Here is a 26782-nt window from a genome sequence, read left to right as displayed (position 1 = left end):
AAGAATAGTTTTTATCTCACCATCCAGTTGATCAGATATTCTCTTTCCATGTGAAAATGTGGAAAGTGAAGGAATGAGCTCTATGTGGTTCAGTGGGGAGAAATACAGAAGAGGTTCTAGAGGCTAGGGCTCCAGGTTCAGACTGTTTCGATTTGGTATCTGTGTGTACAAAGGACATTAAGGAAGGTGAGGTCGGCTGCTATATCACATCCATTCCCAAATCTCACCATACAAGTTTATTTCTTACTCACGTTGTCATGATTGATGGGACAGCTGAGTTCCAGTGACATAAACAGAAATAATGCAGAATAGGAATCAAGAAAAAGGTACAGTGAATGACTAATGTCATAGATTCTGAGACTGGAAATTGTTGCTTGGTATCCTTGGCTGATGAAGAGTTAAATAGGGAAAAGATGACTGTTGTGTTGTTGGCATTTTTTTCTGGTTATCAAAATTCTTCCACAGATTGGACCTTCTAATTGCTTCCTAATAGTTCTTTCTAAGGCTATTTGGGTGACTTTTTGGCCTCTTATTGGTTCTATTTGAGTTGATATTTGAATTTTAAAGGAGATTCCTTATCCTCACCCTTTGTTTTTCTGGATTGAATGCATTTTTTCCAAAGAATCCCAAAGATACACAACATCTTTATTATTTCTGCATTTCCTTGTGAGGCCTGATTTCAGTCCACTCATAAAACTGACTAGGAATTTCATAAGATATTGTCTCTTGAGCCCTAGCTGGTTTGGCTCAGTGGATAGAGCGTCGGCCTGCGGACTGAAGGGTCCCGGGTTCGATTCCGGTCAAGGGCATGTACCTTGGTTGCAGGCACATCCCCAGTAGGAGGTGTGCAGGAGGCAGCTGATTGATGTTTCTCTCTCATCGGTGTTTCTAAATCTCTATCCCTCTCCCTTCCTCTCTGTAAAAAAGCAATAAAATATATTTTTTTAAAAAGATATTGTCTCTTGAGGTTATTTGAGATTGTTCACTTAAAGAAATAGTCACCTTCTGAATTGAGTACATATTTGTAGTTTCAAAATACACATTGGGATGTTAAGTATAGCATGGGAAATATAGTGAATAATATTGCAATAACTATATATGGTGCCAGTTGAGTACTGGAAATATCAGAGGGAACACTTTTTAAAGTATATGATTGTTGCCCAGCAGATATGGTTCAGTGGTTGTATGTCGACCTATGAACCAGGTGGTCACAGTTCAATTACCAGTCAGGGCACATGCCCAGGTTGTGGGCTCAGTCCCCAGTGTGAGGTATGCAGGAGGCAGCTGATCAATGATTCCCTCTCATCATTGATGTTCCTATCTCTTCCTTTCCATTCCTCTCTGAAATCAATAAAAATATTTTTGAAAAAGTATATGATTGTCTAACCACTCTGTTGTATACCTGAAACTAATACAAAATAGTATTGAATGTAAAAACAAGATAAAGGAAAAAAGAAATAGTCACCTTCTTATGAAACATTAATTGCTCTGAGAGTACTAGTATATGTCTCCATCAAATGATTGATTTACCAGTCTTACTTAGGTAATCATTCTTATTAAATCGCCGTATCTATTTCCCATTGGACCCTTATGACATGGCTCCAACTAGTGCTCACTTTGGGCTGTGGCTCTGTCTTCCAGTTAATTTGTAAGCCTCATAGTTGTTGGGACCATGGCTGCATTACTTACAAACTGTGAATCTTTGAGCAAGTTACTTAACCTCTCTAAGCTTCTGTTTCCTCATCTGTAATGATGGGGATAACAATGTAACCTACTTTTAATAATTTTTTTAGTGGTTAAATGAATCAATGCCCATAAAATGCTTAGAACACTGTCTGACAGTAAGCACTCAATGAACACTACATGTAAATTTCATCTATTCATACACAAATAGATCATTTGCTTAACAATGACAAATGAACTGCATACTTATCAATTTCATGTGAAATATTATATTAAGTCACCTTAAAAAAAGAGGTCTTTATTCCATTAATGAGTATCCATGTTACATGAACCATATTCACTATCTGCTGGAATCATGACTATTTTCAACATCCAGATTTTGGGGGTAGTAGAAGTAGAGGTATATGCCATAATGATAAATGTTTAGTTGTATTTCTTTTTTTTAATATATTTTTATTGATTTCAGAGATGAAGGGAGAGGGAGAAAAAGATAGAAGCATCAATGATGAGAGAGAATCATAGATTAGCTGCCGCCTGCACACCCCCTACTGGGGATCGAGCCCACCACTCAGGCATGTGCCCTGACCAGAATCGAACCCCAGACTTTTCAGTCCACAGGCTGATGCTCTATCCACTGAGCCAAACTGGCTAGGGCATAGTCTGACTTTCTTAAAGTGTAATTATTCTAGTAAAGAAAATCGTCTGATGTATTTTATTGTGCTTGAATTCCTTCCTCTTGCTAAATAAATACTAGCAGCAAGAGAAGCTGTGTGTGGCTTACAGCAAGTGATGATTAACCTTGCAGAATCCTACTAAAAAAACATGCAGCCGAAACCGGTTTGGCTCAGTGGATAGAGCGTTGGCCTGTGGACTGAAGGGTCCCGGGTTCGATTCCGGTCAAGGGCATGTACCTTGGTTGCAGGCACATCCCCAGTAGGAGATGTGCAAGAGGCAGCTGATCGATGTTTCTCTCTCATCGATGTTTCTAGCTCTCTATCCCTCTCCCTTCCTCTCTGTAAAATATCAATAAAATATATTTAAAAATAATAAAAGTAAAAAAACATGCAGAGTCCCTAAATTTTGAGTCAATAAGATCTTCCATGAAATCGTTCCTCAGTTTGTCAATTATACCTGCAGTGATTCTTTTGCTGGAATTCACTTCAGACCACGAACTATAACTTCCGATCCACTGGAAAACAAAGTTGTCTTTTTGAGTTGTTTTTGGTTCAGTGTCATGTGGAATTCATGGAGATCAAGGTCATTGGTGATCAGGATAGGTTTTAAACCTTTCCTTTTCTCTCTGCTCTTCATGGATCTCTCCCTCCACCCTTACCCCCACCCACACCCCCACCTGCACACTTTTAAACATGGCCACGTGGTTGCATCCTCTCTGACCTCCATCCACACCCTCTGCTCCGGAAGTGAACAACTCCTCAAGGGCTATTGTCCCGCAAGGAGCATAGAATTCAGAGCATGTGTGTGCTTCGGTATAAAACAGAATGAAACCTCTTTGTTTTTGTAATGCTTTTACTGGTGTTAGAAACAGGGAGAAGTCAGAGGTTTTAAAATAAATTTGAGAATCAAGAGTGTGTCCTTCCCGAAGAACGCACCCGGCGTGCTCTGTCCTGCTCTCAGGGGGTTTTACCCGAGGTTCCCAACATTCTTTGGTTGATTCCTTATAAGGACAGTTTGCACAGCTACAATCCAATTACCATTTGCAGATCCCTGTGGAAAGGGGAACTTTTTTAAAAATAGAGGAATCCTTTCCTAACTCCAGAATATCTCTTGTAAATAATCTTATTCAAATGAATGGCAGGAAATCCTGTTTCAATTTCTCTTCGTTCTTGTCCCCCCTCCACACTATTTCTTACACACACACACACACACACACACACACACACATACACACACACACTCACTCTCTCAGTGACGCAGCCTGCCTCTGTCTGAAGGGACAAGAACTTTTCAATGGTCTGATGACAAGATTGCATGTTGGGGTCCCAGGATTCACAGTAGGGGAGGTCTCTGGCAACAAAAGGTATCGTGGGAGTCACAGCTATGCCAGCTGGGCCATTTCTCAGACGCTCGATATAATCTGCCATTTCAGGATGCATTTTTCACCGAAAAAATTTTTAAGCAGATTCAAGTTCCTGCTCCAAGTGTAGTTCAGTTCAATTGGAGAGGACAGCAACGGCACAGCTGAATATAATCCAGGGGTAAGTAATGTAAATAGCTCTACTTGCACTTCTTTTCAAGAGATTATTGTGATAAAATGTTGTGATTCTTCCACATCTATCTTGTGATTTTGAAGAAATGCAGATTGAACAGCGTCTGAGATATGTGACAGCTAAGTGCTGTGTGTGCCAATGCAGATTTACGAGAACATTCTTTTTAGATTGATTGATAACGTTGGAACAGCTTGAAATGAGCAAACTTGAGCAGGAAGGAGCATGTCATGCTGAAATGGAATAGCAGAATTGGACTGATTTTTTGCAAAATATTCGCACTGGCGGGTTGAGGTCCGAAAGGGTAAGATGGCTTATCTTCCCCTCTGGACTTACATTTTAGTTGCTGTGGCTCTGATACATATGGGCTTTGGAGAACAACTTAGATATCATATCAGGTAACACTAATGATAAATCTAGTGTGATCTGTTTTACAAAAGAGGAAAACCTTAAGCCTCTGGATTTGTAGAATTGTCTGGCTTACCTAATTTTAAGCTTACGTCTCCTGATGAAAAGACTCGGTGGTAGAAAGAGGCAGAACGTGACTCTTATTTCCCAGGTCCCACTTGGCTACTGCAGGAGTCACCTAACTTCTTTAGACCTGGCTTTGCTCCTTTGTAAAGGGAGGGGTTTGTATTGACCAATCATGAGAAGTGATGAAATACAAATAATGACTATGGGTCTAGAACAGCCTGCAAATCTCAACTCTGACATTTACTAGGTGTGTGATCTTTTTAAAAAAATATTTTTATGGATTCCAGAGAGAAAGTGTGAGGGAGAGAGAGAAACATCAATGATGAGAGAAAATCATGGATCAGCTGCTTCCTGCATGCCCCCCACCGGGGATCAAGCCCGCAACCCTGACATGTGCCCTGACTGGGAATCAAATCGCGACCTCCTGGTTCATAGGTTGATGCTCAACCAGTGAGCCACATCAGCCAGGCTAAATGTGTGATCTTAGCAAGCTATTTAAGACCCATGCCCAGGTTTCCTCACCTAAAATATGAGGATAATAATTATAACACATTCCTTAGAGTCCTTGTAAGAATTAAATGAGTGAATACAAATAAAGGGCTTAGAACAATAACTAGTAGAGAGTGGGCCATCTATAAATGTTAGCAGTGTCTTCGAGGTCTAATCCATTTCTTGAGGGCTGTCATTCTGATTTCAGTGAACTAACTGTAATTATAATAAGACAAGCAAGACCATCGGCTTGTCTGTCATTGAGAAGTTTCTAATTCTTGCAAGTGTTTCTATTTTCCACGCCCCTTGGATTTGTGCAGGCCGCTTTACCTCTTCCCCATCCAGCATTCAAGTGAAGCTTAACACTCAGGATTAAATTGGTGGCTGGTCCACAAGTCCACAATTCCACTAGGGATACACAGAAGTGAAATTGGCCTTTTGTTCTGATGTTTTTACCTTTGGGGACTTCCACTCTGTGGTTACGTCCCCTCATGTGAATCACTGGAAAGATTCTTCCACTGGAAATAAGATGTGAGTGATGTTTGTTGTTGTTGTTGTTGTTTGTTGTTTTTAAATATATTTTATTGATTTTTTACAGAGAGGAAGGGATAGGGATAGAGAGTTAGAAACATTGATGAGAGAGAAACATCGGCCAGCTGCCTCCTGCACACCTCCTACTAGGGATGTGCCCGCAACCAAGGTACATGCCCTTGACCGGAATCGAACCTGAGACCTTTCAGTCTGTAGGCCGCCGCTCTATCCACTGAGCCAAACCGGCTAGGGCTGTTGTTGTTTTTTAATGGTGTTAGCACAGCACTGGGATTGACAATGTTCACTTCTACTTCTTTGATTTATCAATAACCCAGCCACTTTGATTTTGCCCGAGCTTTTACATTCTTTCCAAAATCCCCAAGTCTTACTACATTGTATGATTTTTACAGGCTCTTTGGGATGCTGCCAGAGAAACAAAATCTTAGGAGAGAAGGAAAGGGTTGATCTCACAGGACAAATCCTAATCATAGATGTTGTGCCTTTACTTTTAGTTTAGTCTAAGCATCAGCAAACTTTATTGTGTGAAAGATAAGACAGTAAATATTTTCAGCTTTGAAGGCCAGAAAGTCTCTGCCAACTTCAACTCTGCTGTTGTAGCGTGAAAGCAGTCAATGCCTAAATGAATGTGGCTGTGTTGCAATAAAACTTTATATATAAAAACAACTAGTAGGCAGAATTCAGCTCACAGGCAGACTGCCCTTGTGTTCACTCATCCCTGCCTGGGATGCTCATCTCCTGGAATCTGCCTGGCTCATTCCCTCCCCTCCACAAGGATTGGCTCAAATATCATATTCTCAGTAAGGGTGCCCTGGAAACCCTCCCACACTCCTGGTTCCCCTCACCCCTCTGTACCTCCTCCTTTTCTCTGGGGGTTATCACCTGGTACTTACTATGTAATTTACTCTTCTAATATGTTTTGTTTTTTATCATTTTCCTCCACCAGCCTGGAAACTCTGTGAGGGTAGGGCTCTTTGCTTTGTGTTGAATTTTTATTGATTTTTTATAGGAGAGGAAGAGAAACATTGATGTGAGAGTGAAACATCAATCAGCTGCCTCCTGCATGACCCCTACTGGGGATCAAGCCTGCAACCCGGGCATGTGCCCTAGCCCAGAATCAAACCAGCAACCTTTTGGTGCATGGGACAATACTCAACCAACTGAGCCACACTGGCCAGGGCCGGGGCTCTTTGTTTTGTTCACGAAGACTTCCCCAGGACCTAGAACAGTGATTGGCCTATAGCAGGTGCTCTTTAAGTATTTGTTGAATGAATGCAATATGCTTTTACATCATGCTACTGTAACACATTTTGACTCTTCATGTAGCAATAAATAACTAATATACCAAGGCAAAAGGTAAAAATGGACTGCCATACCTACCAACTGTTCAGAATTTTTTTAAATGTCTGCTTTTAAAAACAGACCAGAATCCTATCTAATAAAAGGCTAATATGCAAATTGACTGAACAATGGAATGGCCGGTTGCTATGATGCCCCCTGGTGGTCAGTGCGCTCCCACAAGGGGAGCACCACTCAGCCAGAAGCCGGGCTCATGGCTGGCGAGTGCAACTGTGGCCTCCTCGGCAGCGCTAACGATGTCCAACTGGCAGCTTAGGCCCACTCCCTGCAGGGACATCCCTGAGGGCTCCTGGACTGTGAGAGGGTGCAGGCTGGGCTGAGGGACGCCCCCCCTGAGTGCACAAATTCTGTGCATGGGGCCTCTAGTAGATACATAAAAGGTAAAAGCTATGTAGGTTATATGTGTTAAAGCTTCTTAAAGATCTGTTGAGAAGAAGTGGCTGAAGAATCAAGAAAGGAAGAATTAGCTAATGTTATTCTGTTGCGTTCATGAAGGAATAACCTCTTTTAAGAGTCTAAACAGGGGTGTGACAGCTACACAGATACCCTCAGCTTTGCCCAGAACCTCATGTAGAGGGGAGTGCCTTGTCATTGGCAATGTGTTTATTTTTGGAGTTATAAACAACTCGGCAGCCTTTTAGAAATGTTGGTTGCAAGCCTGGTATTGAAACTTACGCCATGCTTCGGCACCACATTGTCATTATCTGGGAACCTTGGCTGTGCTAATTATCCATAAATGACAATTGGCCACAGCAGAAAACAGTTGAAAGAAATTCAGCCCTAGCATGGTTGAGCTAAATGGCATGCCATTTTTCAGACCTTAAGTTACTGATCTGGTCTGTTCTTCTGCTTCTCACCCATATGGAACCACAATTTAGCAGCTGACTTATAAACACCTAAAAAAGACATCTTACCCACAGTGGAGCCATTTAGTGATGAATAATTCAACACACACTTCTGAAGAGTTGTTGGTGTCACTAAAACTGCCAGGTTTAAACAGGGGATGCAAATTTAGAGTAATGATGATTAATATTCATTATAACTGAAATTGCCATGTCTTCGGGGCTTGCTGGGAGCTAATAAGCATTCTACAAGAAATGCGCTTGCATGGTCTCCTGTGATCACTGCAAACCTGAAAGTTGTGTTGTTCTTTGCTCCATCTTATTGATGAGGAAACTGAGGCTCAGAGATATTCTGAATCTATTTAAACCCAGTCCTCACCATCACACCAGTGGGTCTCAACCTTCATTGTGCAAAAATAATAATCATCGGCAATGATGGCTTTTTATAAAGGTGCTTAAGCTCTGTTTCTTATGACCCAGATTTTATAAGTCTGCCTTAGAGCCCGGAAACCTGCGTATTTAAGAAGCATCATCTACCCAGGGAATTCTATGGCCCTAGGTCTGCAGGTTGTATTCTGAGCAGCCCTGCCTCACTCCTTGTTGGCTCCCTTGACCTTGGAAAGTTTACAGTCAGTTGAGGTTAAAGAGATGCTGCAATTAGAAACTAGACTCAAGGACAGAAGAAAACAATGTGGGAGAGACCAAAACCAAAATTATTTCAATCAATTTTAGTTCATGGGAAAATCAAGTCTGTTTGGAAAGATGCAATTCAGCTCAAAACAATGACCTTTCTGAATAAATCACAGCTATTAGGTTGTTGATTTTTTTTTCATTTGTCTTTTGCTTCTTTTTTTCTGAATATGGAGACATATACTTCTGGTGGGAAGAAAACCTCTTTAGTTAATACTTCTGGTGAGTTGTTCTCCAGTTAATGTGGTGTCTATCATATTGAGACTTTCCATTTAGTTTTTCTCTTTTAAGTTTCTTAGTGGTATTTGTACTTCTTCACGCTAGTGTTCAATAACTTGTATGATTGTTTATTTACATTACTAGAGGCCCGGTGCACAGATTCATCCTCAGCCTGGCCTGCACCCTCTCACAATCTGGGACCCCTCGGGGGATGTCGGAGAGCCAGTTTCGGTCTGATCCCCACAGGCCAGGCCAAGGGACCACACTGGTGCATGAATCTGAGGGATGTAGCAGTGCCGAAGTGGAGGCAGCCAGGGAGGAGCCCCAGCCAGGGCGGGCACTGCTCCACTGCCGCTCATCCCAGCCCCGCTATGTCTGCTGCCGCTGCCGCCAGTAGCGCTGCTGCGGAGGCAGGAGAGGCTCCTGCAGCTGCAGCTGCGCTTGTCAGCCGTGAGCCCGGCTTCTGGCTGAGCAGCACTCCCACTGTGGGAGCGCACTGACCACCAGGGGGCAGCTCCTGCATTGACCATCTGCCCCCTGGTGGTCAGTGCGCATCATAGCAACCAGTTGGCCGGTTGTTCCGGTGGTTCTGGTCATTCTGGTCATTCAGTCGTAAAGGTCGCTTAGGCTTATATATATATAGATATACAAAATAATACATGTATAATGCTATATAATAAAAGGGTAATATGCAAATTGACCCTAATGGCAGAATGACCAGAGCGACTGCTGGACAAGTCACTGTGAGGCTCACTGACCACCTCTCGGTCCCTTTCCCCAGTCAGCAGGCTCCAATTGCTTGATGGTGAACGGGAAACTGGGGTTGGGTGGTGGGGGACACAGGCGGTGCCAGGCCAAGGCCCCCACCCCGCTGGTTGCCCCCCACACAGAGGGTGACCTGCGGAGGGGGCGGGGCCAGCAAGCAGGTGGGAACAGCCGACCTCTTGGTCCCTTCCCCCGGCCATTAGGCACCGATCACCCGATGACCAATGGGGATCTGGGGGTGGGTGGCGGCGGGGGTCGGAACCGGCTGTGGGCAGCCAGGGAAGATGGCCCTGATCGCAGGCCAGGCCTAGGGACCATACCCGCACATGAATTTCATGTGCTGGGCCTCTAGTATACATAATAATGCATAATATACATAAGAATATATAATGCATGCCTTTAATGGTAAACAAAACTCATACATGATTGTTAATATCTCCTGGCACCATCATTTTAAGTGATTCTATGTAATTTGGGCCAGGGTTTCTCAACCTCTGTACTGTGGAAATTTGGGGCCAGATAGTTCTTTATTGGGGGGGGGGGCTGTCCTATGCATTGTAAGATGTTGAGCAGAACCATGACCTCTACCCACTAGATGCCTGTAGCACCTTCCCAGAGTCATTATAGTAAAAACTGTTTGGAGACATTGCCAAATGTTTCCTGAGGGGGCAAAATCACCCCCAAGAACCACTGTGCTATATCATTTGGTATCGTATCGCTACCCTTTATTAGTGTAGTTTCACGGCTCCCCAGAATGAAAGGACATTTTTATCATTGTAAGAGCCCTTAGTCTATCCAGAAACATTGGGTCAGTTTCAACTTCACTTACATTTATGAAATTGAAACAAAGTTGAAATCACCCACTTTCAGTCTTTAAAAAGAATTCTATGATGACCACCCAAAAGACTGGACCCAGAGAGCCTTAAAATGAGTCATCCATTTATGAGATAAACAGTCACCATAGAAAAATGCTGACCTGGAGCATGCATTTGGGAGTTGAGAAACAGCCAGAAACACATTGTAGGCCATGCCAGTGGGTTTTTGCATTCTCTGGGTGCTTCTTTATTAACCCATGGCCCATGTCATGAAGGTGACAAGGCACCATTGACCTTTGTATTCTTACCTTCCTGCTCATGTGAGGTCTGATGGGTGAGTGTGGTTGTCATGGATTCATTTTCCTCAAGTCTGATATTACTAAGTTTATTTTCTGCCCTCACATACAGGCATTTGTTGGCTCATCACAGTCTGTTTCAACAGACTGTTTCTTAGCATTTTATTCAAATCCAGAAGACATTCTCCCTCATAGATGCAACATTACATGGCTTGGTTAGTTTCCAGCTTCTTATTGAACTCGATGTACCTAATTCATTTAGTCCCTTGACAGATAAATATTTATTCAGTGACAATTAAGTACCAGATACTGTCTGAGATAGTGGAAACACCAGTGCAAATAAACCAGACAAGGTTCTTGCCCTCATGAATTTAGCTGGTGAATATAGGTCATGACGCAGGGTCCTAGGCCTGGGTTTCTGGCACATGATAGTAGATGCTAAATAAACATGTGTAGGGTACTCAATGACCCTAATATCTATATCAGGAGTCAACAAAACTATGGCCAGTGGGGCAAATCCAGCCTACTGCCTGTTTTTGTTTGACCTGCAAGCTAAGAATGGTTTTTACCTTTTTAAATGATTGAAGTAAATCAAAGAATAACAATACTTGTGACATGAACATGAAAAGTACATGAGATTTGAATTTTAGTGCCCAGGAGTAAAGTTTTATTGGAACTTTTATTTGTGTGTGATTTATGGCTCCTAGTTTGCTTTATTGGCAGAGCTGAGTAGTTCCAGCAGAGATAAGAATCTGATAGGAGGTCAAGACTTACTTGTTGAAGTGTCTGGGAGTGTACCCTCTTCTCAACACAATCCCCTTCACCCTCCAATCTCCTTTTCTAATTCTCCCTCCTACTTCTCCTGTATTAATTTCCTATTGTTAATGCAACAAGTTACCAGAACTTAAACCATCACAGGTTGAACATCTTGCAGTTCTGGAGGTCAAAAGTCTAAATGGGTCTTACTGGGATAAAATCAAAAGCTACATTCCTTCTGGAGGCTCTGGGGGGCAGAATCTGTCCCTTACCTTTTCCACCTTCTAGAGGATGCCTTCATTTCTTTGCTCATGGCTCCTTTGTCCATGTTTAAAGCTAGCACTCTAACATCTTCAATTCTCTCTCTCTCTCTCTCTCTCTCTCTCTCTCTCTCTCTCTCTCTCTCTCTCTCTCTCTCTCACACACACACACACACACACACACACACACACACTGCTTCTCTGACTCTACCAAACCTGCCTTCCTCTTGTAAGGACTCTTGTGATTAGCTTGGACTCATCTGAATAATCCAGAATAATCTTCCTGTCTCAGGATCCCTTAACTTAATCACATCTACAAAGATCTTTTTGCTAGGTAAGGTAGCATGTTCAAAGGTGGAGGGGATTAGGACTCGTCCATTTGGGGAACGGGAAGTATTGTTCCGTCTGCCAGATCTCCTATCTGGTAAATCCATGCTGTACTTTTCTCTACCTCTGCAGAGCAAAAGGCAGGCTGAATGGCATCTCTCAAGCTCATAACCACCAGCCAGGATATGGTAGTGGCTAAGAGGATAGGCTTTAGATTCTGAGTGTCAGGTTCAAAACATTTGTGTTGTTGAGTGAACGAATAAGGATTATGTCATTACTACATTTGTTCAATAAAAGAAAGCAAGACATGCTACTCCTGGTTGGGTTACAGTGAACTTTTGTTTCAAAATGTAGCATCTTGACCATATAATTATCATAGAAGTAACCTTATTTCTGGTGGTAGGTTTGCATCTTTCTTTGGTGGTGGAGAATTTCTTAAATTTGTTTTTGGAACAGCAGACGTACTACAAACAAACTGAATGATGGGGTGTAAACTCAAACCTGAATCTGATCAACCCTGGAGCTTGGTGCTTCTCAATCCTGGCTGCCTGGGACAATCAATCAGGAAACTAAACATATGGATGCCCAACTGCATCCCTGAAAACTGAATCAGAACCTCTGGATTATTAGTCTATTTTCCTTGAATATATTTGATCATTTTCATATGTAAAGACAAATATACTTTGAGCACATAAACAATGTGACCCCTTGGAAATTTCAGAAGAGGCAACTGAAGAGATGTGAAACTTCATGGATTTGCTCAATGACTCTCCCAACACCCATCTATGTAGTTCCCATGGGAGCCATGTCTGCAGAATACATCCTCAGCTATAGTAGCCTGAATAGAGAGCGGATGAGGACGAGAAAGAAACGGACTTACTTTAGACTTCTATGTTCTTAACTGTGAGCACCCCAATTCAAACCCTGTGATAATTTGGATAGACATTGGGTGAATGTTTTGAGGAAAGGCTCTTTAAACAAATGAATCTTAAAAGATGATGTGGATTGAAATTAGGAAGGTGAATGCAGTAGACCAAGTAACTCATTGTGAACCAACACTAAATCATCATGTGTTTTAAAAGCAACAGAACTGTAGTTTTAAGACTTAATGTTTGCAGTGTTTCCTAGTGATTGTATTGTGATGTTTACTTGACACTGAACTTGGCTCTTAATGAATATGGTTTTAGCCTGTGTGTTAATTGTGCTAATTCTATCATTTCTCAGTAATGGACCTAACATATTACGGCTTTTAAAAACCTGTTGAAACTGCATGTTCTTCATTTGAAAAAAATCCTATTAAAATTCAGAGTGGTAGAAATATGGATTGGGAGCAATGAAAGAACTGGGACATAGAGGAAGATGCGGAGTATTTGATGTGTTCATTACTGTTGAGTGGCAGATAGCAGAAGAATGAGATGCTGGAGGGTGGAAAGACAGAGGGCGGAGGGATGGGAGGTTGACAAACTGCAGTAGCCCATACAGACTCTTCCAGGTCTATACAAATTCCTTAGCTTTTAGTTTTTCAAGTTTGTGTATATAATGGATTAGGAGACAACTTAGTCCATTACCTATAATCAAAACTTTAACTGAACTATATCATTATTATTTAATACTAGAGGCCCGGTGCACAAATTCAAGCATGATTGGGGTCCCTCGGCCTGGCCAGCAATCGGGGCCGATCGGGGCCATCTCGCCCAGACTGGATCAGGGCCCATCGGGTCCGGCTGGCCAGGGGAAGGGACCACGGGAGGTTGGCCAGCTGTGGGAGGTTGGCTGTGGGAACACACCAACCACCAGGGGCAGCTCCTGTGTTGAGTTCTGCCCCCTGGTGGTCAGTGTGCATCATAGCTACTAGCCAGTCATCTGGTCATCTGGTTGTAATGGCTGCTTAGGCTTTTATATATATAGATGCTGCCCACTTGATAACAGGTACCTTTGGAGACACCTGTGAAGTCCCTCTTTGTTTATTATTCGATAACCTTCTCTCCTAGGAAAATTGTTTTTTTTCAGCCATGGGCTAAGCATGGGCTTAAGAACCAATTGGCTCTAGAGACAATGGCTCTTCCAGGGCCTAATGCAGCTGCTGTGCTTTCAGGAAAGCACCACAGTCATGTCTGTTTCTGGGATTTGCCTGTAGCTTTCTACTGAGCCATCAGCTGCTACAAGAACTAGTCTCAGGAGAAAATAACTCCATACATTCAAGTCATTACAAATAGACCAAGGTTTTTCTCTCTTTTGGCTAAGAACTTCAAATTTACTAAAGAAGTTTAAAAATCCAAGAAGAATCACAGGCTGTGATATATAATGGACTAAGAGAAATTTAAAGCATCATGCTTCACCTTTTATTATGCTAAGTATGTAGTCATTCGTGAAGTTTCAAAACTATGTAATACTTGATTGCATTTGGAACTGTCATAGTTGGGAGAAGAAAATGAAGGCTCAAGAAAGATCTACACTGGCCAGGTTCTGTTTTGCCAGATTTGGGAATGCATTTTATTTATTTATTTATTTATTTTTTAAATAAGATTATCATTTTAAGAATGTCAAAGCTTGAACATTTTTCTTCTTTCCCCATAAAACATAATTCCCTCCTGCTCTTTCTTATCTTGGTGATTAGTGTACTATCCTCCCAGTTGCTCAAGATAGAAACTTAAGACTCATCCTCAGTTACTTCTTTCCCACCCCACCGCTGTATCCAGTTTATCCCCAAGCCTCTGTGTGGTTCTGAGTGTCCCTCTGTCCCAATTTGAATCATCATCTTACCCAGCCCAGCATCTTTTCTGATTTCTACATCTTCAACTTGGCCTTTCTCTCAATCCTATGGAAATTTGTTTGCAATCTTCCTTCCTATATGTCAGTCTGAGCATGTTTCTCTATTACTGGAGGTTCCTTGATGGCAAGTCAAATCCAACCTGCTTTGCAATGCCTGCGGAGGAAGCCCTCCAGGATCTGGCCCTGACGTCCACATGGCTTTGCCTCCTGCTCTTTTCCTCCTTTCCACCTTGTAATTTCCCAAAACAAGCCTGTTCTCTCAAACTCATTTGCCTTGGCAACCACTGTTTTTTCCACTGTTGCATTTCCACCGGGCAAAGCCTTACTCCTCTTATTCAACTCTCAAGTCTCCATTGAAACACTGCCTTCTCTATTAAGCCTCTCTTGATCCCCCAGCCAGAAGGTCCAAGCCTTTTCTCTCAGGTACTCATTGCATTTGGTACTTACTTGGAGTGTCACAATCTCCATATGTTATGGAGTGCATGCGTTCTTTTTACCACAGTTTAACTCCTTAAGGACAGGACTGTGTCCTTAAGGAGTTAAACTTTTTGATAATTCCAAGCCTAGTACTGTATTAGGTACTTATGAAATTTTGTTTGAATTATTTAACCAGGTGGACATAGTAAATAAAAATAAAATGTGTTTTCTGGGGCTTAGTTTATTTCAGTCATAAGCTATGGTTCAGGGGTTGGCAGACTACAGCCCACTGGCCAAATTCAGCTTTCCACCTTTTTTTTGTAAGTGGAGTTTCATTGGAACATTACCACACCCATTTATGGATTGTCTGTGACTGCTTTCATGCCACAAAGGCAAAATTGAGTAGTTTTGGCAGAGACCCCATGGCCTATAAAGCCTGAAATATTTAGTACCTGGCCTTTTATAGAAAGAGGTAGCCAACACGTGCTAAATAGAGATAAGTAGCCCGTTGGAGCCCACATTTTTAAATGCTTTAAAATATAGGTATGTAATTCCATTTTGACGCTTCAAATAGCAGTTGGCTCCTTTAGATAGCTAAACTTCACATTTAAAAGTCACTGAGTCATCTGAAACTTCCCATTTGTCGGGGGAAGCAACTCACTGATCTTGTACTTCATGATGCTTTAAGGGTGTGAGTGAAGGGTACAACCAGGGCCTGAATCCTTAACTCCTAACTGACGTGTGCTTAGCCCAGTTGCACCAGAAAAAGAAAGAAAGATCTTCCAAATACTCTGGACCTGGAAGAATTTTATTCAGTTCACCAAATGGGACTGCAGCCTGCCCGCTTTGTCTAGACTTGCTCACTTGCTCCTCTCTCCAGATTCGCTCTCACGTCATGTTCCCTGAGCCCGTCCTGAGCTCCTGATAGTTTTCATCATTATCCTCTGATGCAGATTCATACATGTGAAGACCAACAAACAAAAAACCCTCACTTCCTTTAACTCCTGCCAGACATGGCCTTCTCTGCGGGGTCTTTCCTGGCCACGCTCTCTGAAGCTGTGCATCCCTGTCCTCTGCTCACACTCATTGCCCCTTCCTGGTATTGTGTTCCCTCCCTAGCAGTTATCATTCTTTAATACACTATACCCTTCACTTACTTTGTCTCTTTTCTGTCCCTACTGGAGTATAATATCTCCATTTTAAAATAAATGAATGAATAAATAAATTAAATCCCAAAAAAAGAGGGAAAATATCAAAGCTTTAACATAGTACCATTCACTCTTTGAAATGAATATTCAAAGCAGGAATTTGCTGCCAGTAGGGAACAAAGGTATTTTCATAGTTGCTGGTGCCAGTCTCTCTGCCTCCCTCCTTGAAGATGAGTGATGAGGATGGTGAAGTCTTGTGGGATTCCTAAGTGTTCTACACATCCACAGCAAATCCTTGGCAGTGCCTGTGGGGGCCAGCACTGTTCCTTTCTTCTGGAACTTTTCCTGACTGTTGCTGGAAACATAGGCACCTCTTCAAAGTTGTTGTGCCTCAGTTGACCTCTGTAATTCACAGGAAGTCATCTTACGTAAAGACATCATCCTCAGAGGATTGTGAAGTATTGTTTCATAGGCCATCACTTTCTCAATGTCTGCACCAGGGGTAGAGCCATTCACTCCCAATGGACATCAGAGAGGTGTGTGTGCACACACAAATGTAGCCAGGATTGTGGGAATCTTTGCTTTGATTCTTTTTTTTTTTATTTATTTCAGAATAGGTTTTTATTTCATTCTGGTTTTTTGTTTTTGTTGTTATCCTACTGGAATATCCAAACTCTTGACTCTATGGTATGCCGCCATCTTGACCAGAACAGCTTTGATGCTTTGATGTGGAGTAATTTATCATCAGTGTCTCATGCCTATAAAAATATGTGCAGTTCTTATTTATCATATATCTGTACTTATTGTGACCAAAATATCTCATTAGACTCCTGTAAATAGGAAGTCAGAAGTTATAATTTAGCACAGAGTTTAAAGGCATAACATTTTTAGCTTGAGTCCTGGTTGGTTCCAAATTTTGTTAAGTTTTATGACCTGGAGGAAATTACTTAATTTCCCCAAGCCTCAATTTCATCTATAATATATTACATTTACATATAACATATATTTCTATAATATTAATATAATGTATAATAAGTATAGACAATGCTGGACTTAATAATAGTTGGACTTAAGATTTTTTTTGACTTTATGATGGTGTTAAAGTAGAAACCATACTTCACTTTTTAAAGAATTTCCTGGGCTTTTTTTGGTTTTGTTTTGTTCTCTGTTTTTTATACAAATACATTTTTATTGATTTCAGAGAGTGAGGGAGACGGAAAGAGAGAGGCAGGAACCCCTTTCACGTCCCACGTGGTTCAGGGTTCAGGTTCAGGGTTCGGGTTCTGGAGGAGGCCGCACACAAATGAAAGAGACTAGAAAAGTATTAATTTGGCTATATTGGGGGCCAGGCGGGAGCCCACCTCTAGAGGGAGGACTACACCCCACTGTGGCCTTGCTATCCCTTTTATTAAGATTATGGGATACACCCATAGCCTTTAGGCAGGCAATTCCAATAATAGCCAATCAGTAATAATTTACATAAGACTAACAGGTGGAGGCTGCTTCAGCTACCAATGTCTCAACTAAACAGTGAGTGATTAGCTCTGACCTTTCAGAGCATTTAAGGTTAACCAGCCTTCCAGGTTCCTTGTCCACACCTTTCTGCTAGTGGGACAATGATTGGTTTCCGACATCGAGAAAGATAGAAACATCAATGATGAGAGAGACTCATTGATTGGCTACCTCCTGCATGCCCCACACTGGGGATCAAGCTGGCAACCCTGGCATGTGCCCTTGACCAGAATAATATAATGGGTGTCTATCTGTGAAGGTCCTGTTTTCATTTACATTGGGTCCTTTTTCAACAAGAGTGAAAGGTTTTATTTGATAAGTAGAGAGGAAGGTCCACAGGGTAACATTTTTTCAAGCTGATTATAAGGGAAAAAGGTTTATTTGGCTATTCATTAGTTCAGATTGCCATTGTGCACTAGAAAATATTTTAGGACAATAGGTGCTTTGACTATGGGAAACTGAGGCAATACAATAGTTCTAATGGTTAAGTTCAGACATATTTGTATCTATTTTATGATCAGAAACCCCTTTTTTATCACCTTCTCCAAATGTTGGCTCAATAGGGAAGAGAAATGAATGAGGCTTAAAGCTGTCCATAGTCTAACATCTAGAATGGAAATCAGATTCATTATTACACACTGCCAACCCTCAAACAACACTCTGTTCCCTATCAACCCCAGCACCGCCACCCCTCACCCCTAATGCCAAACACAAGCAGAAACAACAGCTTCTTTTCTTCTTGCCAGTATGATAAAGTGTTAAGGAAAAAGTTCATCTTCAGTCTTCACTTTGTCCTTATTCTCAGTGTCTGGCTAACTATGGAATGGCTGGTCTGGTGCCCAAACTTGTAGAATTCTGCGTCCCTCCCTTCTCACATACCTGCCCCCTCCTTTGTTCCCTCCCCATCATCAGAGAACACACAAAAATACAAACACATTTCCTTTATACACATGCTCGTGTTTATTCAAGGAGACCATTTATGTTTTGATTCCTTCATAATGCCCATTTCTTAAGCATTTTTCTATAGAGAGCCCACACATACTTAAGGGTCTTCCTCTGGTAGGGCCTGGGCATCACTGGTGGTAGAAGAACACTCAGGAACTTCTTGATCGTTTGTTGGCTTGCTTACTGGAGGTTTTCTACCTTTCCTATAGTAAAATACCATTATCTGCTTCTTTTTGTCTTTCTCCTTCTTGTCTTCACTCTGCTTAATGACCAAATTTACCAAAGCCATTATCTTCGTCACCTAGTTGGGAAACAAGTTAAACACAGAAAGTCATTGGTTTTGGGAAGAAATTGGGAAATGGGTGGGAATGGGGCTTGTAATAGAATGACAATGTATTGAACGAGGAAGTGTCTGTGCCAAAAAAGCACAAGGCCAGAATCTTGGGTGAGGAATTATTGGGGAAGAGGAAGCATATGGGTAGGGTAGTCTGACCTCATCCTTTTCTTCCTCACTGAGTTGGGAAAAGGACTTCCAATTCACTTTAGTACTTGAAGTGTCTTCGTCCATCCTTGTGGTTGGAATCTGATTCGTTATCTAAACTAGTCTACAGTATTTTCTTAGTAACTTTGGCTTTGTTGTAGCAGCAGACCCTACTCCAAGGCTCCTGGCCTCTATATATACTCTCTAGGACAATGAGGAGCCACACCCTTCAGCTCTGCTTGGCCAACAGTCAGTGGTTGCCATGGTGTGGCCTGACATCAAAAAGCCTCAGCTTGACCATCCAGGAGGGGGAGGAGGGGGAGGATGCAGAAGACTCAGATGCTCTGGTTAGAGAAAGGGGAGCTTCCTCAATACCTCCTAAAAGTTTTCTCAAACTGACCTCTCTCTCCCTCATTTCCTCTAGTTCAATTACTGTCCAGCATATGGCAGGGCGGTGGTGTTTCCTCTAAGCCATTTCCCATACACCCCCATCCATTCAGTGGTCCATTCCACTATCCCCCAGATATCACCATCACCTAGTATGTTATGTGTTGTTTTAATGGATGTTTTATTTTAGAATAGTTTTAGATTTACAGAAAAATTGTGAAGATAATACCCATATACCCCATACCCAACTTCCCTTATTACTAATACTTACATTGGTATGGTGCAACTGTAACATGTAGTGAACCATCAGTGAAACAGTGACAGTCAAACCTCAGTTCTCTAATATCTCCAATATCAAACAATTTGGTTCTAGACCGAGTTGTTCCATTAAAAACTATACCAGTTTTGGAATAAAACTCCAGTTCTTGACCTGACAACCCTTTCATGCAGATACCTCTGCATGATCCAAAGCATCTCTCATGCAACAAACAAAGGAGAGAATGTTTTTGTTGCAGGCCAAATGTGATTAGCACAATTTTAAAACATAAAGAGGCCATCAAGAGCACCAGTGTTGGTAAGGGTGTGAACATGCTCACAAAACAACAATCACAGGCACTTGAAGAGGTAAAAAAATTGTTGTAGATTGGGATAAATGAAAAGTGGTTAGCCAGTGATAGCATCTGGGAGGCAAGGATATGTGAGAAGTCCAAGGTGGTGCATCCTGTCCTCTTGAAGAATACCCCTGAAAAAAGTGTGGAATGTGATTCATTTAAGGCTAGCACGGGGTGGTTCCATAAATGTAAGAAAACAAGTGTTTCTCTTTAGATTAAACAGTACTTTGGACATATACTGTATAGAAGAATGTTAAACCAGGAAATCATTTGTGTGTCTGGGATGGATTCATTCAATTTACATGTACACTGAGTGGCCAGATTATTATGATCTCTGAACACATAATAATCTGACCACTCAGTGTGTGTGTGTGTGTGTGTGTGTGTGTGTGCGCGCACATATATATATATATATATATATATATATATATATATATATATATATGAGGCCCTGTGCATGAATTTGTGCATGGGTGGGGTCCGGCCAGCCTGGCCAGGGGGAGGGGACATGGGTGGTTGGCTGGCCTGCCTGCTGGTCGAACTCCTGGTCAAGGGGACAATTTGCATATTAGCCTTTTATTATATAGAATATACACTGAGTGGCCAGATTATTATGCATTCAGAGATCATAATAATCTGGCCACTCAGTGTATATCAGATAAGGTCAAAAGCGGTAACGGCCTCATAAGGTTGGTGGAGGCAATAACTAAAAAGCCCTTGGCACAGTCGCTGACACATAGTAGGATACCAGTACACATTTATCCTTCTATATCTTAGTGCACATGACGGCAATTAGCAGCAGTTTTTCCTGTTACTGAGATACAAAACCAAAAAGTTTCCATGGGATCCAATAAAAGAGGAAATTAGGGAACATATGTAATACTTTCAACAATAAAGATTTAAAGCCGTAGCTGGTTTGGCTCAGTGGGTAGAGCATCGCCCTGGGGACTGAAGGGTCCCAGGTTCGATTCCAGTCAAGGGCACATGCATGGGTTTTGGGATTGATCCCTAGTAGGGGGCGTGCAGGAGACAGCCTATCAATGATTCTCTCTCATCATTGATGTTTCTATCTCTCTATCCCTCTCCCTTCCTCTCTGAAATCAATAAAAATACATTTTAAAAAAGAAAAGAAAAGAAAAGAAAGATTTAAAAATAAATAAAGGAAGGAAGAGGACATGTGTAATACTTTCAACAATAAAGATTAAAAAATAAATGAATAAAGAGAGGAGGAGGACCGTGGCAGCACCTTCCACAGCATTTTCCTTGGCCTGTGTGTGCATCATTACATGGGACCAGGGGCCCCACCCAGCAGGTGCTCGGGATTCTGATGTTTGCAACTAACTGGGAAAAGCCATGGTTAGCGAAGAGTGGATTTGATTTTAGGCATCAAGAGGCAATTTTTGAACAAAAGGGTGAAGTTTGCTTGACTTTATTACTAACGAAGAGGATGAGACCTGTGAGATCCAGGTAGACTGTGTAACTCTTTCTGTTTCTCCCCTGGGTCTGCAGGGTGACTTCACCTGGAACAGCATGTCGGGCCGCAGCGTACGGCTAAGATCAGTTCCCATCCAGAGTCTCTCTGAGCTGGAGCGTGCCAGGTTGCAGGAAGTGGCTTTTTATCAGTTGCAGCAGGACTGTGACCTGAGCTGTCAGATCACCATTCCCAAAGGTAAGGCCCTGTCTGTTATTCCATCAGGGACACTGCGAGTCAAACATCCGCTCTGCCAAAGCCGCAGGGCGCAAAGTCAGCTCATAGCTGACGTCACACAGGAAGGAAACTGTAGCCTCTTAGTCCTTGGCTGGCATTAGTGTCCATTTCAAAAAACACGTTCAAGAGGGGCAATTTACAAGTCAACTAATATGTTGACTTAAAGGGAAGGTCAACACGGGGCATTAAAAAGGAAAGCTGTGGCCCGGCCGGCATAGCTCAGGGGTTGAGCATCGACCTGTGGACCAAGAGGTCACGGTTCAATTCCCGGTCAGGGCACATGCCCGGGTTGCAGGCTCCATCCCCAATCAGGGGCGTGCAGGAGGCAGCTGATCAATGGTTCTCTCATCATTGATGTCTCTCTCTCTCTCTCTCCCTGTCCCTTCCTCTCTGAAATCAATAAAAATATGTTTCTTTAAAAAAGGAAAGCCGTGCATATCCCAACAGTCCACATGGCTTCAGAACAAGCAATTAGAAGTTTCAGAAAGGTCAGCTTAAAGGTTTAGAAGAAAACTCATGGCTATCTCAACATGATTTCAAAATAACCAGCTGAAAAGAATGTTTTAACAATCTATTAAACTTGTCATCTGACCTTATGCAAACCCCAAATCAGGGATTATGCCAACGTTAACTCATTTTTGTCCAGTCCTTCACTTGGCATGTCTATGTTGGGGTTCACAACTGTGACACTGGAGCAAGGCCAGGCTTGGTTGTATGATGTTCTTACAAATACAGGTCCTGATTCTCTTAAAGATGAAAAAGCATATATTTGAAATCCTTTCATCTATAAAAGTCTGTTTCTGAATGTTTACTATCCTCTATAAGGGTACTTTACGATTTGTATTAGCGTGGAGCAGAAATGTAATCTGAGGTAGAATGAAAAGCTATGGTGTTACACAAATAGGGTAAACCCACCATAACAAGCAACATTGGCTGGGTGTCTGAAATTTAAAGGGATAACAAGCATCTAAAAGCTACAAGATTCCTTTGGAGGATTTCAGTGTCTTAAGAAATTCTACTTTGTTTTCTTTGACTAGGGCTTGAGGGGATGAATCAGGAATATTTATTTATAAAATAATTCATATCATACACACACAGATATATCTGGCAAAACATAGTTGTCACAGCTTGGAGAAGGATGCAGCTGACATGTACTGGGTAGAAGCCAGGATGCTGTCACCCTACAGGCCACAGGACAGTACCCCACAACAAGCACTCTCAGGCCCCAAGTGCCCAAGTGCAGTTGTTGAGCAGCCTTGCTGTATACACGGATACGTACTTACAGTCTGTCAGTAACCATGCTGGCAGCCCAGGCTGGTTTGGCTCAGTGGATAGAGCATTGGCCGGCAGACTGAAGGGTCCCGGGTTCGATTCTGGTCAAGGGCACATGCCTGGGTTGTGGGCTCGATCCTCAGTGGGGGGTATGCAGGAGGCACTGATCAATGCTTCTATCTCTCTCTCCCTCTCCCTTCCTCTTCAAAATCAATAAAAATATATTTTTAAAAATAACCATGCTGGCAGTATGGTTTCCTTGGCCCATCTGTGGCTCACGAAAAGGGCACTGGCTTAGACATCTTAAAAACAGGATTTGAGCCGAAACCAGTTTGGCTCAGTGGATAGAGCATCGGCCTGCGGACTGAAGAGTCCCGGGTTCGATCCCGGTCAAGGGCATGTACCTTGGTTGCAGGCAGGCACATCCCCAGTGGGAGGTGTGCAGGAGGCAGCTGATCGATGTTTCTCTCTCATCAATGTTTCTAGCTCTCTATCCCTCTCCCTTCCTCTCTGTAAAATATCAATAAAATATATTTTTAAAAAAATTAAAAAAACAACAACACAGGATTTGAGGATTGTCCCCTCACTCCCTCCAGCTGTGAGCTTGGTCAGGGCACCTCTGCAGTAAAAGCCTCCGTTTTGTTGCCTAGAAACAGTAGCACAGAAACACTGATCCCGCAGTTTCTATTGGATGGAGACTCCTAGGGACACTTTTTTTTTCTTTTTGATCTCTCCCCCTTACCCCCACCCTCCCCTACCTTCCCTGAGGTTTGACGTTCTGACTGATGTTTCTCTGTCTCTGGATCTATTTTTGTTCATCAGTTTATGTTGTTCATTATGTTCAACAAATGAGTGAGATCATGTGATACTTATCTTTCTCTGCCTGGCTTATTTCACTTAGCATAATGCTCTCCATCTCCATCCATGTTGTTGCAAATGGTAAGAACTCCTTCTTTTTTACCGCAGCGTAGTATTCCACTGTGTAGATGTACCACAGTTTTTTAATCCACTCACCTGCTGATGGGCACTTAGGCTGTTTCCAAATCTTAGCTATGGTGAATTGTGCTGCTATGAACATAGGGGTGCACATATCCTTTCTGATGGGTGTTTCTAGCTTCTTGGGATATATTCCTAGAAGTGGGATCACTGGGTCAAATGGCAGTTCCATTTTTAGTTTTTTGAGGAAACTCCATACTGTTCTCCACAGTGGCTGCACCAGTCTGCATTCCCACCAGCAGTGCACGAGAGTTCCTTTTTCTCCGCATCCTCGCCAGCACTGTCGTCTGTTGATTTGCTGATGATAGCCATTCTGACAGGTGTGAGATGGTACCGCATTGTTGTTTTGATTTGCATCTCTCTGATGATTAGTGACTTTGAGCAGGTTTTCATATGTCTCTTGGCCTTCCTTCTGTCTTCTTTCGTAAAGTGTCTATTTAGATCAGTTGCCCATTTTTTGATTGGATTGTTTATCTTCTTTTTGTTAAGCTGCATGAGTTCTCCTAGGGACACTTTTATTATTTAAGCTGAAATCTGGGACTCTGCTGGAGGTCTAAGAGGTCAGGAGAAGGAAGGGGTCGATGAGGGCAAGGGGCTGGTGGGACACACATCTCACTGACTCCCGCCCTGCTCCCTGAGCTTCCTAGGCATGCGCTCCTTGCCACTACAACCACAGCCAGCTCCTTCCAGGAGGAAATCCCTGCCCCTCTTGTAGCTTTTCATGTTACTCTAACACAAAGAGATCCTCAGCTCAAGTAAGAAATAGAGCACTTTGACAATTGATGGCGAAAGAGTACTAATCACTGTCGGGATGGTATTGCTTCCCCCTGGGGCAGCCTCCTCCTGCCTCACCTTGCCTTGGTTTGGGTGTAGGTGGAAATGAGGCCTGCCTTCTCCCCATTAACTCACAAGGTGGCCCAAGTGAGGCCTGAGAGTTTTAGCTCCCCTTCACAAGCATAGATGTTCTTTCAGTTCCAAAAAAAAAAAAGAAAAAAAAGAAAAGAAAGAAAAAAATGTTGTTGGCAAACCCAATTTGTAGTGGAGGGAATGATGACTCTAAAAAGTTGTGTGAAACCTACATTGGATGCACACCAGATAAGATATCAGGGAACAAATATTATTTGTAGCTTTATTTTTAAACCCAATTAATTTGGCGTTCCTCTTTGTCCCTGCTTTTAAAGAGTCTACTAAATAAATAACCTTTACCAAACGGACAACTTTATAAAATGTGTCTGCTGGAAGTTCTGTCTGCATTGCTCATTTCTGAGACTATGTTCTTCACATTCAGGAAAAGATTCACTCTATCCAGATGCCCCAAAATGTTCATGCTATAGGAACTATTTTGATAGAAAATGGGAGCTAATGTTTGTGTGGGTTTTTGTGGTTTTTAAAAATATTTTTGATTTCAGAGAGGAATGGAGAGGGAGAGAGAGATAGAAACGTCAATAATGAAAGAGAATCATTGATCGGCTACCTCCTGAACACCCCCTACTGGGGATGGACTTTGCAACCCGGGCATGTGCCATTGACTGGAATCGAACCTGGGACCCTTCAGTCTGCAGGCCGAAGCTCTATCCACTGAGCCAAACCAGCTAGGGCGGGAACTAATGTTTTATAAATATTTTCTTACGGAGGAGAAAGGGGTTGTGTGGTGGGATGGAAATGAACAGATATCACCCAGGATTACTGAGGCTATTGTTTTGTGCAAATGATTATAGACATTAAATATTTACCAAGATCCTTCAAATGCATGGAGTGTTATGACGGCAGCTTTGATTGGAGGGTGGCCACTTGGTTCCATGCAAACCCCCAAGTGGAGGTTCTAAGTAGGGTCAGATTCACTGGGTGAATTATTTACTCCGGAAAATAAATACAGTGGACCTAGAACCAAAAGAAATGATAGCAAGTCTAATGAGACAATGGGTATAATGAAAATGGAAATATACCTAAGCTCATATTTCAGCTCTTCCCCACTTTAGGATGAGTATAGGGATTTGTTTACGGGTATCAGTTTGAAGAAACTCCTCCCTCTTTGAGACTGGTGTCTTCAGGGCTCAGATAAATGATATTATAATATGTTCACCAGCTTCTGGGATTCACCATAGAGAGGGAGGAATAGGAGGTTGAGGGGTTGGGAAATTACTAGGGTGATTGCCTAGCATGGACTGCAGGGATGGGATCCAGAGCACACGTAGGGACTTTGACTTCCTCTCAAGCACATCAGTTATATGGTACAGATGCAAGTAGATGAGAAGAAGATGGGAGAGCATGTATAATTTCACTCCAGATTTCCTCTCCGTTCTCGGTGAAATAGGAAGCAATTTTACATGCTAGGAGTGAGGATGGACAGGAGGTATTGGAGGTTTGAGGACAGAGGAGAGGAAGAGGGGGGAACCAATGGACCAGCAACGTTGCAGGATTGCAGGGCAGTCCAAAAGGTTCATTTGAGGTTAGTGTCTGGGAATTTAAATTTCAAAATAAGCATCCTGGCAACTAAACACTAATAAAGCAAAATATACCTTTTTGCAATTCGAATTCCCCAGAGCTGGTTAATCAGATCTCTTAGTCGGGATTTTCTAGTTGAGTTCAATGATAGTAGAGAAGCACCTGGCAGTGGAGAGTGTTGTAGGCAGAATAATGTCCCCCACAACCCCCAATGATGGCCATGTCCTTGTCCCTGGAACCTGTGAACATGTTACCTCACAGGCCAAAAGGAACTTTGCAGATGTTATCAGTTAAAGTCCCTAAAATAGTGAGACTATCCTGGATTATCTGGGAGGGCCC

The 26782-nt window shown here is 42.4% G+C and overlaps 1 protein-coding gene across 2 annotated transcripts in view; it reads left to right on the top strand.

The window, feature by feature from the left end:
- Positions 1 to 26782, top strand: part of ARHGAP6 (Rho GTPase activating protein 6) — a 544919-nt gene that overhangs the window by 381804 nt on the left and 136333 nt on the right. For both annotated transcript variants that reach the window (XM_080652454.1, XM_080652455.1), the window contains exon 2: positions 21532 to 21691. In XM_080652454.1, coding sequence (XP_080508580.1) covers positions 21532 to 21691 — 160 coding nt within the window. The remainder of the gene's footprint in view (positions 1 to 21531; positions 21692 to 26782) is intronic.

Source organism: Plecotus auritus (genome assembly GCF_963455305.1).
Source record: "Plecotus auritus genome assembly, chromosome: X".
In the NCBI taxonomy this organism is placed as follows: domain Eukaryota; kingdom Metazoa; phylum Chordata; class Mammalia; order Chiroptera; family Vespertilionidae; genus Plecotus; species Plecotus auritus.
The sequence above is the reverse complement of the archived record's forward strand: the minus strand, read 5'-3'. Positions and strand labels throughout refer to the sequence as shown.